This window comes from Neovison vison, chromosome 3, assembly GCF_020171115.1.
Source record: "Neovison vison isolate M4711 chromosome 3, ASM_NN_V1, whole genome shotgun sequence".
NCBI classification, from domain to species: domain Eukaryota; kingdom Metazoa; phylum Chordata; class Mammalia; order Carnivora; family Mustelidae; genus Neogale; species Neogale vison.
Genome location: NC_058093.1, coordinates 179,494,886 through 179,510,519, shown reverse-complemented (window position 1 = coordinate 179,510,519; position 15,634 = coordinate 179,494,886). Strand labels below are relative to the sequence as shown.

The 15,634-nt window shown below is 37.2% G+C and overlaps 1 protein-coding gene across 3 annotated transcripts in view; it reads right to left on the bottom strand.

The window, feature by feature from the left end:
• The window catches only part of ARHGAP28 (Rho GTPase activating protein 28), a 209,536-nt gene that overhangs the window by 97,014 nt on the left and 96,888 nt on the right, over positions 1 to 15,634 (bottom strand). For all 3 annotated transcript variants that reach the window (XM_044243370.1, XM_044243372.1, XM_044243371.1), the window contains exon 2: positions 1,392 to 1,594. In XM_044243370.1, the coding sequence (XP_044099305.1) occupies positions 1,392 to 1,594 (203 nt within the window). The remainder of the gene's footprint in view (positions 1 to 1,391; positions 1,595 to 15,634) is intronic.

Here is a 15,634-nt window from a genome sequence, read left to right as displayed (position 1 = left end):
TCACGTATCTTTCTATCTTTCTGGATCTGAAAAGGCAAAAAAGTAAGGGTGTAAGTTAAAGGGATAAGAATACACTTCACTAATGGAGATGGTTCCCTTGAATGGATTCTCATTCAATGTGTGGAAGAACTTTTTAGTTCTAATGGTTTGTGGTGTACCTAAATTATTATTTTTCAGACCTAAGAAGGATAGACTTATAGGAGAAGGAATGAAGAGTGAAAACGTTTTTATTTTTAAAGATTTTTATTTATTTGACAGAGAGACAGAGAGAGATCACAAGTAGGCAGAGAGAGAGGGGAAGCAGGCTCCCTGCCAAGCAGACAGCCTGATGTGGAATTCGATCCCAGAACCCTGAGATCATGACCTGAGCTGAAGGTAGAGGCTTAACCCACTGAGCCACCCAGATGCCCCCAGACCAAAAACATTTTTAAAGTTTCGATTCCATCTTGGTAGTTGTCTAGCCTAGACAACTGGCTAATCACTGGCTAATGAAAACATTGTTAGGTAGATACTTACTACCAAAGTACCTTCAGTCTTTCTTGGATGTCTTATGTATTTACCTGTTGATAGGCAGCAACTGGAGATGACCTATTTTAATTCAAGTTAAGTAATTTAGCTCTTTCTAAAAAGAGTACATAAACTAGTTTGGTTTTTTTTTTTTTTCAGTTCTCAATTTTCTGTTTCTCTGAAAATTAGTATATTTGACAGGGTTTTTATTTTGAGAAATACAAAGTAATCTGTTCCCTAAATATATTAACACTATGGGGCACCTGGGTAACTCAGTGGGTTAAAGCCTCTGCCTTTGGCTCAGGTCATGAGCCCAGAGTCCTGGGATCGAGCCCCACATCGGGCTCTCTGCTCAGCAGGGAGCCTGCTTCCTCCTCTCTCTCTCTCTGCCTGCCTCTCTGCCTACTTGTGATCTCTGTCAAATAAATAAATAAAAATCTTTTAAAAAAATATTAATGCTAGTAAATGCCTCAAAATCAATTTTTTTCCTCCAAAATTGTAGGGAATTTTTTTCCCTTCTCTTTCTCTCTCTTTCTTTTTTGGAATTAATACTCAAGTATACAAATGTAAAAGCCATTAAAACTAGAATATTCAGTCTGCTAAATGATGATGAATCAAATCAGCGATAGGCACAGCATCTGTAAGTAGATATGTAAGGAATCAATTTGGATTTTGACAGCCCTCCTTAGATCATGTCACCATGTATAGAAGCCACCATGAGCCAATCCAGTAGATATAAATCAGTGAGAGCTGGGAGCTGATATGACAAATTCTACAGATTTCATTTGTTAAACTACTATTGGAATGTCTACCTGCAAACAGAATAAGAGAGAGCACACAAAAAAAGACAGTAAACACATGGGACAAAAGGTCCTGCACCTTACCATCCACAGGCTTGACTTCAGCTGGTATCTGTTCTTCCTGTCCTCCCATGCTATTCTCTTTAATGCTTTCTATTTCCCGCAAAAACTCCTCCATGGAGGTGCTGTCTATGGAGGCTTGTGAGTTGGAGCGGCTAAATGCAGGAGAATGTAGGGACTCGTTGGAGAGCATCCTGTTAATTCTTCGGCAGCGAGGAATAGATTTTCTGCAGAAAGAATAACATCTGTTGTTAATAAAAATCAGTCTTTGATGTTATAAATCACAAAATAAAATTTAGGTTTAAAATCAGTGGAGAAATGAAGTTAAGTGTGACAGAGCGGGGTTTGAGAGAATAATCTGCATTCTCTATAATTCGTAATGACTTTGTGGCTATGCAGGAATCCCCATGAAAATACTTTTTTATAATTTTCACACACTCATGAAGTATGAAGTTACTTGTATTAGCCAAAACATACAGTTCAAGCCAATATCTCTGATGAACACAGCTACAAAAACCCCCGATTAGTAAACTGAATTCAATAATACATTAAAAGAATCATTCAATATCACTATTCCAAGGATGCAAGAATGGCTCAATATCTGCAAATCAATCAACATGACATATAACAATCACAAAAGAAAGAATATTAACCATACAATCATCTCAAAAGATGCAGAAAAAAACATAAAACAAAATTCAGTATCCATTCATGATAAAACCTCTTAATAAAGTGATTATAGAGGGAACATATCTCAACATAATAAAGGCAATATGTGACAAAGTCACAGCTAACACAATACTCAGTGGTGAAAGACTGAAACTTTTCCTCTAAGATAAGGAACAAAGATGTCTACTCTCACGTTTTTATCCAATATAGTTCTAGAAGTCCTAGTGACAACAATCAGATAAGAAAAAGATGTGAGGCTTCCAAATATGTAAGGAAGAAGTAAAACCATCAGTATTTGCAGATGACATGATACTACATAGAAAACCCTAAAAATGTCACCAAAAACTATTAGAATCAATCCATGAATTCAATAAAACTGCAAGATACAAAATTAATACACTGAAATTTGTGGAGTTTCCTTTTTTTAAAAGATTTTATTTATTTATTTCAGAGAGAGAGAACATGCACACAAGTGGGGAGAGACAGGTCAAGGGAGAGGGAGAAGCAGACTCCATGCTGAACTGGAAGACTGATGTTGGGCTCGATCCCAGAACCCTGAGATCATGACCTGAACTGAAGATGATGTTTAACCAAGCCACTAAGGTGCCCTGTAGTGCTTCTATACACTAATAATGAATTAGCAGAGAGAGAAATTAAGAAAATAATCCTATTTACAACATCATCAAAAAGAATAAAAGACCTAGTAATAAATTTGACAAAGGAAGTGAAAGACCTGTACTTTGACAACTGTAAGACACTGGTGAGAGAAGTTGAAGACAACTCAAGTAAATGAAAATACACACCATGCTCATGGATTGGAAGAATTAGTATTGTTAAAATGTCCATATGCCCCAAGCAATCTACAAACTCAATGCAATCCCTATCAAAATAATAATAGTATTTTTCACAAAACTAAAACCAATAATCCTAAAATTTTTATGGAACTACAAAAGAATCTGAAGAGACAGAGCAATCTTGAGAAAGATAAGTTGTAGGTATCACAATCACAGATTTTAAACTATATTACAAAGCTACAGTAATTAAAACTGTATAATACTGCCACAAGGCACATAGATCAATGGAACAGACTAGAGAACCCAGAAATAAGCCCACACTTATACAGCCAATTAATCTATAAAAAAGGAGTTAATGTGTGGTGTAAGGAAATGGTCCAATTTCATTTTTCTGCACGTGGCTGTCCAATTTTCCCAACACCATTTATTAAAGAGGCTGTCTTTTTTCCATTGGACATTCTTTCCTGCTTTGTCAAAGATTAGTTGACCATAGAGTTGAGGGTCTATTTCTGGGCTCTCTATTCTGTTCCATTGATCTATGTGTCTGTTTTTGTGCCAGTACCATGCTGTCTTGATGACGACAGCTTTGTAATAGAGCTTGAAGTCCGGAATTGTGATGCCACCAACTTTGGCTTTCTTTGTCAATATCCCTTTGGCTATTCGAGGTCTTTTCTGGTTCCACATAAATTTTAAAATTATTTGTTCCATTTCTTTGAAGAAGATGGATGGTACTTTGATAGGAATTGCATTAAATGTGTAGATTGCTTTAGGTAGCATAGACATTTTCACAATATTTATTCTTCCAATCCAGGAGCATGGAACATTTTTCCATTTCCTTGTGTCTTCCTCAATTTCTTTCATGAGTACTTTATAGTTCTCTGAGTATAGATTCTTAGCCTCTTTGGTTAGGTTTATTCCTAGGTATCTTATGGTTTGGGGTGCAACTGACTCAAAATGGATTAAGGACCTCAATGTGAGAAAGGAATCCATCAAAATCCTTGAGGAGAACACAGGCAGCAACCTCTTCGACCTCAGCCGCAGCAACATCTTCCTAGGAACATCGCCAAAGGCAAGGGAAGCAAAGGCAAAAATGAACTATTGGGATTTCATCAAGATCAAAAGCTTTTGCACAGCAAAGGAAACAATTAACAAAATCGAAAGACAACTGACAGAATGGGAGAAGATATTTGCAAATGACATATCAGATAAAGGACTAGTGTCCAAAATCTATAAAGAACTTAACAAACTCAACACCCAAAGAACAAATAATCTAATCAAGAAATGGGCAGAGGACATGAACAGACGTTTCTGCAAAGAAGACATCCAGATGGCCAACAGACACATGAAAAAGTGCTCCATATCACTCGGCATCAGGGAAATACAAATCAAAACCACAATGAGATATCACCTCACACCAGTCAGAATGGCTAAAATCAACAAGTCAGGAAATGACAGATGCTGGCGAGAATGCGGAGAAAGGGGAACCCTCCTACACTGTTGGTGGGAATGCAAGCTGGTGCAACCACTCTGGAAAACAGCATGGAGGTTCCTCAAAATGTTGAAAATAGAACTGCCCTATGACCCAGCAATTGCACTACTGAGTATTTACCCTAAAGATACAAACGTAGTGATCCAAAGGGGCACGTGCACCCGAATGTTTATAGCAGCAATGTCCACAATAGCCAAACTATGGAAAGAACCTAGATGTCCATCAACAGATGAATGGATCAAGAAGATGTGGTATATATACACAATGGAATACTATGCAGCCATCAAAAGAAACGAAATCTTGCCATTTGCGACAACATGGATGGAACTAGAGCGTATCATGCTTAGCGAAATAAGTCAAGCGGAGAAAGACAACTCTCATATGATCTCCCTGATATGAGGAAGTGGTGATGCAACATGGGGGCTTAAGTGGGTAGGAGAAGAATCCATGAAACAAGATGGGATAGGGAGGGAGACAAACCATAAGTGACTCTTAATCTCACGAAACAAACTGTGGGTTGCTGGGGGGAGGGGGGTTGGGAGAAGGGGGGTAGGGTTATGGACATTGGGGAGGGTATGTACTTTTGGGTAAATTCGAAGGGGAGGTGAACCATGAGAGACTATGGACTCTGAAAAACAATCTGAGGGGTTTGAAGTGGTGGGGGGGTGGGAGGTTGGGGTACCAGGTGGTGGGTATTATAGAGGGCACGGCTTGCATGGAGCACTGGGTGTGGTAAAAAAATAATGAATACTGTTTTTCTGAAAATAAATAAATTGGAAAAAAAAAACTCAAAAAAAAAAAAAAACTAAGGAGTTAATATACAATGGGGAAAAGGCAGTCTCTTCATTAAATGGTGTTGAGAAAACTGGACAGGTACATGCAAAAGAATAAAAGTGAATCACTCTGGGACACTTGGGTGGCTCAGATGGTTAAGTGCCTGCCTTCAGCTCAGGTCATGATCCTGGCATCCTGAGATCGAGTCCCACATCGGGCTCCCTGCTCAGGGGCAGCCTGCTTCTCCCTCTGCCTCTGCTGCTCGTGCTGTCTCTCACTCTCTATCTCAAATAAATAAATAAAATCATAAACTTCTCCCAAAAAGTGAACCACCTTCCTATACCAAGATACAAAAATAAATCTATTAAATAAAATGGATTAAAGACATAAATGTAAGACTTGATACCATAAAACTCCTAAAAGAAAACATAGGCAGTATTCTCTTGGACATGAGTCTAAGTAGTATTTTTGGGGATGTGGTTCCTCAGGCAAGGGCAACAAAAACAAAAATAAACAACTGGCAATCCATCAGGCTAAAGAACTCTGGACAGTGGAGGAAGGAAGGAAACAACACAACAAATAGGAAACTTATTGACTGGGGAAAGATATTTACAAATGGTACATCTGGTAAGGAGTGTATGGTGCATACTGGAAGGGTGATTTATGCAAGCATGACCCAAATGTCCCTGTTAATCATTATCTTGAGATCTCGTCCTCCTTCTATATTCCCATCAAACAGAATGGGTAGAATATATTGTTCAGTGTTCAAGGTTAGGGGCTCCAGGGGTGTCAACTCAGAGCAACACCCTTATAGCTACAGATAGTTGCAGGCTAATAGCTATACTATAAAAGATTACAACACGTAGATTCCATAAGTGGATGCTTTGTCCAGTTGGCTGTTTCTAGACATCTTCTATGTAAGTTCCCCCAATAAATCTTTGTCTTGATCCCCGTCTCTGAGCAATTTCTTCAATCTCGCCAGATCATCATACACCTCTAACTTAGGGTCTGCTGGGATTTGGTTACACAAGGGGTTAATATCCAAAATATATAAAAATTCATAAAACTCAACACCAAAAAAAAGTCTAAATAAAAATGGGCAGAGGACCTAAACAGATATTTTTCCAAAGAAGATAAAGTAGTCAAAGGCACATAAACGGATGCTCAACATGATTGTTAGGGAAATGTAAATCAAAACTACAATAAGATATCACCTCACACCAGTCAGAATGGTTAGTATAAAAAAGACAAGAAATAACAAGGGTTGGCAAAAATGTGGAGAAAAGGGAACCCCTGTGTACTGTTGGTGAGAATGTACATTAGTGCAGCCACTACAGAAAAAGAGTATGAAGGTTCTTCAAAAATTTAAAAATAAGAATACAATTCAATCCAGTATTCCACTTCCATGTATTTACCTGAAGAAAATTAAAACACTAATTTGAAAAGATATGTGCACTCCTATATTTATTGCAGTGGTATTTATAACAGCCAAGATATGGAAGAAACCTGTGTCCACTGATAGATGAATGGATAAAGGATGATAAACACACACACACACACACACAAATATGGAGTATTACTCAGAGTTAAAAGGAATAAACCCTTGACTTTTCAACAACATGAATGGACCTAGAGTGTATTATGCTAAGTGAAATAGGTCAGAGAAAAACAAATGCCATATGATTTCACTTATATTTGGAATCTAAAAAACAAAACAAATGAACAACTAACAAAAAATCAGACTCATAAATACAGAGAACAAACTGGTGGTTTCCAGAGGGGAGGGGAGTAGAGCCATGTATGAAATAGGTGAAGGGGATTAAGAGGTACAAAATTCCAGTTGTAAGTCTTGGGGATGAAAAGTGCAGCATGGGGAATATAGTCAATAAATTGTAATAATGTTTGGAGACATACATGGACTATAATTGTCATTGTGAGCATTTTTTTAAAATATTATTAATATATAAATGTCAAATCACTGAAACTCAGGTTTCAGTGGGGATGAGGGAATGAGAAGTTTTTGTTTAAAGAGTACAGAGTTTCAGTTTTACAAGAGAAAAAGAGTTCTGAAAAGAGGCAGTAGAGATAGTTACAACAATGTGAGTGTCTTGATACCACTGAGCCATATGCTTAAAAATGGTTAAGATGGTAAATTTTATCTTATATGTATTTTACCAGAATTTTTAAGATTTTATTTATCAGAATTTTAAAAATTGACAAAACACTGGGAGCCTAGAAGGCTCAGTCAGTTGAGTAGCTGACTCTTTATCTCAGGATCATAAGTTCAAGCCCACACTGGGCTCGACACCAGGCATGGAGCCTACTTTAAACAAACAAACAAACAAATATTTTTAAAAAGCTGGCAGCTGAAATAATGAGATAGTGTGAGGAAATAATTTATGACATTAAATAGAATTACCCTACATTAGGGTGAGGAAGAGGGTAATGACCTGGCACACAAACACCCATAGTTAGTTCACGGAGAACTGTATTACCACGAAGCGTGGGGTCCAACCACTGAGGAGGGCAGAGCAGGCTCCTGGCTCCTGTTATCTATGAGGGCCACAATAGGACCACTATCAATCTTGAAGACATACAGCTGAGAAGAGCATGGAGCAGCTTCATGGGGCACTTTCTCATGGAGTTGCTTCAATCACTAAATAAATTTGCATGTGTATGCCTTTAGAACATAAAATTATCGAACAAATGTTAGTTTAAAAATCAAGAGACACAATGGGGGACATACATGCCAAAATGCTGGAATTCTGAGAAATTTTAAAGATTTGCATAAAAATAAAATTATTTTGGGGGCACCTGGGTGGCTCAGTGGGTTAAAGCCTCTGCCTTTGGCTCAGGTCATGATCCCAGGGTCCTGGGATGGAGCCCTGCATCAGGCTCTCTGCTCAGCAGGGAACCTGCTTCCCTTCCTCTCTGCCTGCCTCTCCGCCTACTTGTGATCTCACTCTGTCAAATAAATAAATAAAATTTTTAAAACAAAAATTATTTTTATGTGAGGTGGTGATGTGTTAAGGGATCTTATTGTTATTCTAATCATTTTGCAATATATAGATGTATCAAATCAGCATGCATGCATCTTATATTTAACCCAATGTTATATGTCAAATATCTCAATAAAACTGGAAGAAATTCAAAATACATTTGATTTCTAAGACATATGATTGACAAATATTCATATTTCCTAGGAACAATGTCTGATTAACAAGAACACTTCAGTCTCCAACCATGAATAACTGAGCTGCATTATGCAGTATGATCATCTGTCCTTGCTCTTACGTTATTTTTTTCTTTTTAATCTTCCAATTTGGAGTGGGTGTGCAACTTCTTTCAAAGAACTCCAAGTATGCCTTCTTATCCTTGGTTTCAGGCAAAGTTGAACCAAAAGGCTGAAACTACCTCTTAACTAACGTGCAGTCTGAGTTGTTACACCCCAAACAAGAACTCCCAGACAGAAAGAGGCAACCAAAGCAATGGCATACCAGTATCCATCCGTGGCACTATGACTCATTTAGGGAAGTTTCATTTTTATATACAGAGCAGCAGTGGACTGCTATGGAATTTGGCCACGCCCTACAGCATATGCAAAGAACACTCATTTGAATGAGCAAACAAAGAGAGAGGGGAGTAAGAAAAATCCGTATGATATTTTCTATACCTCCAGGAATTCTACATTTATAAATTGCTTTTAGCAGAAATTTCTGGAATTTTATCACTGATCCTAACACTATCATATTGATAAGTAATGCCAGGTTTGAACATCAACTGACCGGGAGTTAGCTAATTAATTTATAAAACTCAAAGCATTTCAGGAAAGTATGAACTATCTACTTTTATTTTCTTATGCTATGCCATGTGATAAAAATAATTTTAGGCAGCTGTGTTTAAAACTTGGGTGGTAAGAGTTTTCCACTGAATTCTTTACAGTTTGAGAAGACAGATTCTAATGGTTTTAGTTCATATGAAATTAACAAAGGTATCATGATGCTTACTGCTTCCTTTATTATTTTTAGGCTCTTAAGACTTCTCCCTTTTGCAATAAGACCAATACTGAAAGCCACTAACAATTCTGTAGAACTCTAGTACAGAAACATCTACTTGTAAGCTGTAATCAGTTGCCACTGCTCACACAGCCTTCATATATCATATTTAGAAAAAATACTTAGATGAACAAAACTTTCTCTAGTTTTAGATGTTTTTTACGTTTATTTCTTTCAAAAATGAATATTCTTGACTTGGAAAAATTTACAGTATTAATGGCATACATGGACCAAGATTTTAAAAATTACAATGCAGTATTCTAAGCATGAAAGTTTAAATAATATACAATTTATAAAGTGGAAATTGAAGATCTTCTCTTCCATCTGTATCACTTCAATATGTTTCTATAAACTGTTTTGTTTTCCCCCACTCAAAAACATGTCATAGATATCTTTTCCATGCCAATCAAGAAATATCACCTCAATAACTGTATGGAATAGCATAATTTATCTAAGAAATTAAACAAACATGCAGATATATACCTAAGCACTGAAAAAGTCTGAAGAAATGGGAAATTTGAAAAATAATAAGTGAATTTTATTTTTTTTTTAAGATTTTATTTATTTATTTGACAGAGAGAAATCACAAGTAGGCAGAGAGGCAGGCAGAGAAGCGAGGGGGAAGCAGGCTCCCCGCTGAGCAGAGAGCCCGATGCGGGACTCGATCCCAGGACTTTGAGATCATGACCTGAGCCGAAGGCAGCGGCTTAACCCACTGAGCCACCCAGGCGCCCAATAATAAGTGAATTTTAGAACAGGAGGAGCACATTTAGGGCTAATAATGATCATTTCAGTTACAGCACACAGTTCTTTACTCATGCAAAGGTTACATTGGTGGACTCTCAGAGAAGGAATCATAATAACATTCTGCTGGGGCAAGGAAAACAGAGGCAAAATATAGATCATGAGCATCTGAGTGACACACTGGTTCATTTTGAGATAATCCACCAAAAGAATTCTATAAATGCAGTGATCAACTTTTTTTTTTGGCAAAGAAGACAGACAGTATTTTTGGGAAAAGCACATTTGGAAGAGTTCTCACTTTTTTAGTTAGGGATCCAAATATTTCCCCCCTCATCCCAGGACAGAGTAAGGGTCATGACCTTCCACTCTTAAAATATTACATAACTGTGATCCTGAGGCTCATCCAACACTTTGATGAGATTTAATCTGTAGTTTCATACCTTACCATATTAGGATAAATAGAGCTTAATTTTCTTAAACTGTTTGTATTTTTTAATTCCAAAACAATACCAAAAAAACATTACATGAGAAATGAATGCAATTGTATTACACAGTAACTTTTGTTGGGAAAACACCATTAGGTTTCAAATTAGATTTTAAGAGCATGGTAATTTCCATAAATCCAAAGTGGCATTAAAAAAAGATTTTATTATTCCATTTACCCCTCCATTATCTTTCTAGACATGACTTATATTATGTAGTAATGATTACTGGAGATCTAAAACTTCTTAGAGTCTACCCTGATTTAGTATTTTACAACTTGAGAACAACATAAATACCTTAAAGTAGCATAATTCTCTCTTTACCTGTCAACTGACTTAAAAAGACAATAATCTTTTTAAAAATTAAATAAGTAGTCTTTTATATTTATCCTTTATGGTGTTCTTATATTTCTTTCCACATGTCCCTGTACCCATAACAGATCATTTGCAATCAGCTCTGAGAACTTCATTTGGCATTTCCTCTTTTTTCTTCCTTAGCATTTGTTGTACTGTGTATCTGCTGCCAACAAACTCCTTTAGATTTCTTTCTGAATACATCTTTAATTCCTTTTCAATGTGGTGAATTTGTTTACTGGGCAAAGAATTCTAGGCTAGCAGTTTTTATTGTTTTTTAAGACCTTTTATAAATGTCATCCCATTGACATCTGAACTCTTTAATCTGATCAGAAGTTTATTATAATTTTTATTGAGATACTTCTAAATGTCCTTTTTCTAGATGCTTTTCATAAATGTTCTCTTTCTACGTTTTTATGTTTATGTTTAATTATGAAATGCCTACACCGTGGTTTTGTTTTTATTTTGCTTGAGATTTACTGAGTTTCTTAAAATCTGTGGGTCAATGTCTTTCATCAGTTTTGAACAATTACCCATTTTTCTTCTTCTTCTTCTTTTTTTTTTTTGGTCCCACTCTCTCTTCTTCTTTTGAACTCCAATAACATGTTTGTCAGCCATTTGATATTGTCTCAAATGCCCCTCATGGTCTGCTTTGCTTTTCCTCTCACTCTTTCTCTGTTTTTCAGTTGAATTTCTACTACCCTGTCTTCAAGTTCACTTTTCTTTTCTTCTATGCATCTAGTCCACTGTTAAGTTCATCCAAGGAATGCGTCAAGTCTGGTATTAAGTTCTTTTCATAAGATATATGTCAAGTTAGTTCTTTTTAGAGATTCTATTTCTCTGTTGACATTATTCATCTTTTATCCATTTTATGCAACTTTTCCTTTGATTCCTTTAACAACTATCATTATTTAAAGGTTCTTGTCTCTTAATGTCAAAGTCTGTGCCATCAGTATACCTTCTATAGTGATCAAATACCAGTCAATTGTTTATGGTACACATTTTCCCTTTATTTTACTAATCCCATAATTTTTTGTTCTGTGCAGATATTGTTTTTAAAGGAACTCTAGAAAACTGGAGTTAATAGCAATTTCCCTTTTCTTCTGTCTAGTAATTAGACTAAGACACAGATCACTTCGCTCCAATTAGGAGTTGACCTGGGTCTGGGTTATATTACAACTTTAATCAGTTTTAGGTTACCTCTGGTTCTAAATGTTTTAAATGTCCTGTGTGTTTATAGTCCTCCCTCCCCACCACCAAGGAGGGCTTTAGGTTAAACACCATGGGACTAAGAACTCTCTCTGATTTAGAGTCTAACCCCCAGGCTCCTGTATTGTAGGGCTCTCAGAAAAAAATCTCAAGGGAGATGATTATGAAGTGTGGAGGTCCTACATTTGGGGCTTCAACAGATTCCAATCTGCTCTGCCAGTACAGACAGCCATTAATAGCTGTACTGCTATCTCCTTGCCACAGCAGAGGCCCTCCACCCAAGCAGTATCATCATCAGGTGTAAAGACTCAGGGGGGGAAATATGCCCAGGTAGGGAAATGACAACTGGGCTCTGTCACCTAGGAGGAGCTGTGCCCTCCCTGAGATTTATCGCCTTTAGGTGGTGTGTCCATAGCTCTCCACCAGTTTTTAAAACATATCATGTTTACATTTATCCTTTGTTCTCTAGTTGTTACAGTGGGAAAGAGAGTCAGCCACCATGTAGTCTAGCCCTAACTGGAAGTAGAACTCCCAAAGAACATTGTAAACATATCTGATTTCTTTTAACATTGTATTTGCTAATGAACTGCTAGCTCTGTCTAACCCAAGTCCAATTTTTCTAAGTATATTACACAGAATATATTTAAAAGATGTAACTTTTGCTAAGAAATATTCTATGGGCCCTTACTGTCTCTTGTAAAGAATTTCATATATATCAATTTACTACCATACACATTGCATCATTTGATCCTTACATTAACTCCATAAAGCAGCCAAAACAAGAATTCATGTCTCATTATATAATGAGGAAAACAGTTACCGACAGCAAAGTGGAGACACATAACTTCCCACTGCAATTACAATAAAATGCAAATGCTCTTCTAGGATTTCATGGCCCAGCACGTTCTGTCCTCAAGCTGCTTCTGCAGTCACTCCTTATATCACTCTCTCCAGCGTTAGCACTAGGCATGCTAATCTTCTCTCAGTTTCTCTAAAAAGCCAAGCTGTTCCTTCCCTCAGGAAATTTTCCTTTACTGGTTTTTCTGTCTGGAACTATTTCCATGCCAAGATGCTTCTCATCATTCAGCTCCCAAGGTAAATGTCACTTCCTCAGGGGATCTTTTCCTAGCCATCCTAAATTAGCATTCTTCCAGTTATCCGTCATCTCAGCTTTCTGCATTTCCTTTTTCCCATCCATCAACAACTTACACTTCATCTACTCACTTCATTTTTGGGGATTGATTTTCCCCAGTAGAATATAGAGGAACCATGTCTGTCTCATTTACACAGTATCTGGCCAGTAACAGGAACTCAGAAATATTTGCCAGAATATTTCTTTCAATCCTGTCCAAATACTTTCCCTACAATAATCTTTCTTAATTTCAAAAGCCCCCTTAGGTATTACTGTATCTGTGTATGACTATACATGTCTTTATACCATAGAAGAAATATAATATGGTTATTTTAAGAAAAATAACCTGTGAAGCCAGCTGGCCCAGGTTTCAATGTGGGCTCTGGCACTTTCTGGATCTACGACCTACAGAGCAAGCTACTGAACCTCTGTTCCTCCACTGCCTAACCTGTAAAAAGGGAGTATCAGTCATATACATGTCCTGGGGCTATTATAAGGATTGAGTTAATACATGTGAAATGCACAGCACATAGTAAGCCCATGTGTTAATAACTGACTGCTATAATTTAATTTTTTAGCATACTTGTAACTAAACTTATAGTAAGGCTATAGTGGGTGCTAAAATATCATCAGGGCACTGAAATATCAAAAGAAATATAATGAGATAAATAAAACTGCATTTGTCATAATTTTTCTCTGACCCAACCCCATGCCCAAGCCTTACTTCCTTAGGCCACAAAGGGCCATCTTACACATTTCTGGCCAAAGTCACATCATGGTTTCAGAGAGATCTTTTGTTTTACTAAAATAAGTGCTATCACTTATTCTTCCTCATTCTCTCTTCTTGAAATGTAGAAAGATGACTGATGTCTCAGTAGGCATCTTGCAATGATGAGAAAAAACTCAAGAAAATTGCAGAGACAGGCCTTGCCATTACTGCATCTCAGAAATAATTTCAGATGCTGCCTATCTCTGAACTTCTAGAAATATGAGGATAAGCTCCTAATTTTAAAAACAAATCTACCCTTTGTTGTTGTTATTGTTACTTGCAGCGTGAAGGACTCCCAAAGGATATAAACGGAAAGAATACTTCATTAATTCATTTGGAATAGGGTAAGATTAGATGCCTTCTCTACTCCACTCCATTAAGGGAATTAGTCAAGTAAGAATAAACAGTCTTGTGTGCCTGAGTGGCTCAATCATTAAGCATCTACCTTCAGCTCAGGTCATGATCCCGGGGTCCTGGGATCGAGACCCACATCAGGCTCCCTGCTCCATAGTGAGGCTGCTTCTCCCTTTCCCACTCCTCCAGTATACATGTTTTCCTTCTCTCACTGTGTCTCGCTTGGTCAAATAAATAAATAAAATCTTAAAACAAAAACAAAAACAAAAATGAATACATAGGCTTACTAAAAGAAGATGTGTCTAATGTAATGATCTTCAATTTAAGGAGCTACCAAATTATGTGCCTAATCCCATGTCTTGGTATGGCCTTGGTCAGTACACTCTAAAGTTAAACTTCATTCCCACTGAAGATATCCCTGTCTAAATATACAGGAATATATTCACATTGTTCTCAAATCAAATATATTCCAAAAGTAGCAGAAAGAATATGCCAAAATCACAAAAATTTCCCTTTCCTCTTTCTGAAAAAAGGATTGAATTTTCCATTGTCACTCTCTTTGAATGATGCCAATGGCAGCACGGCATAGTCATCTAGAGAAATCATCTTAGATCCTGACCTCAAGTAAGCCTTCACATCAAAGCTCTTGCAAGTGAAATTGTTCAGTCTGTGGGACAGACTCTAGGCATAGTCCCCATAATGCAGTTGATTGCCCTCTTAGTTCCCTCAGGAGGCCATTTAGATAAAGTAAGAAGACAAATCCCTTGTTTTTATGCTCTGGTTTCTCAGCAAGCTTTGGATTCTAACATGCTTATAAACAAGCTCAACTTGGATGTCTTGCAAAAAGCACTTGAAAGGCAATGGTGATAAATGGAAGCTACAGTTTCAGAGTAATAGAAGCAAGAACACAGAGCAGGTTTCTCAGGCTCAGTGATTCTGTCTTTCAGTATCATCTGGCATCCTTCATTCTCCTACCATCCTGGTTTTCTGTTCCTCTCTTGGCCTGCCTCACCCCTCTTTGGGGAACATGGAGAAAGCTAATGAAACTATTCCATCAAAAGGTAAACAGGTCTGCCTGAACCTCTCTGTTGGCAGAAAAAAAATACAGAAAAATGTGTTTGTAGATTAAGTGGAGGCTTGAAACAGCAAACAAATCTCAGTTACTCCTCAGGGAATATTTGAAATGGTTTTGAAAGCTGGAAATTTTTCAGCTAACTGAGGTTCCTATCAGCTATTAAATTCTTATGCATGTATATATCACCTCTGAGTACAAGCACGGGTCTAGAAAGGGGATAAATTGCAACCTGAAAAGAACAACTTCCAACCATTAAACATTGAACCCCAGGAATTTATTTACAAAGGAGGAGGTTCAAATGGTACAACAAGCTCTTCGGCAAGAAAGAATGGCAGAATCTCTTTTTGAGGGTAGAGGGAGGACAGCA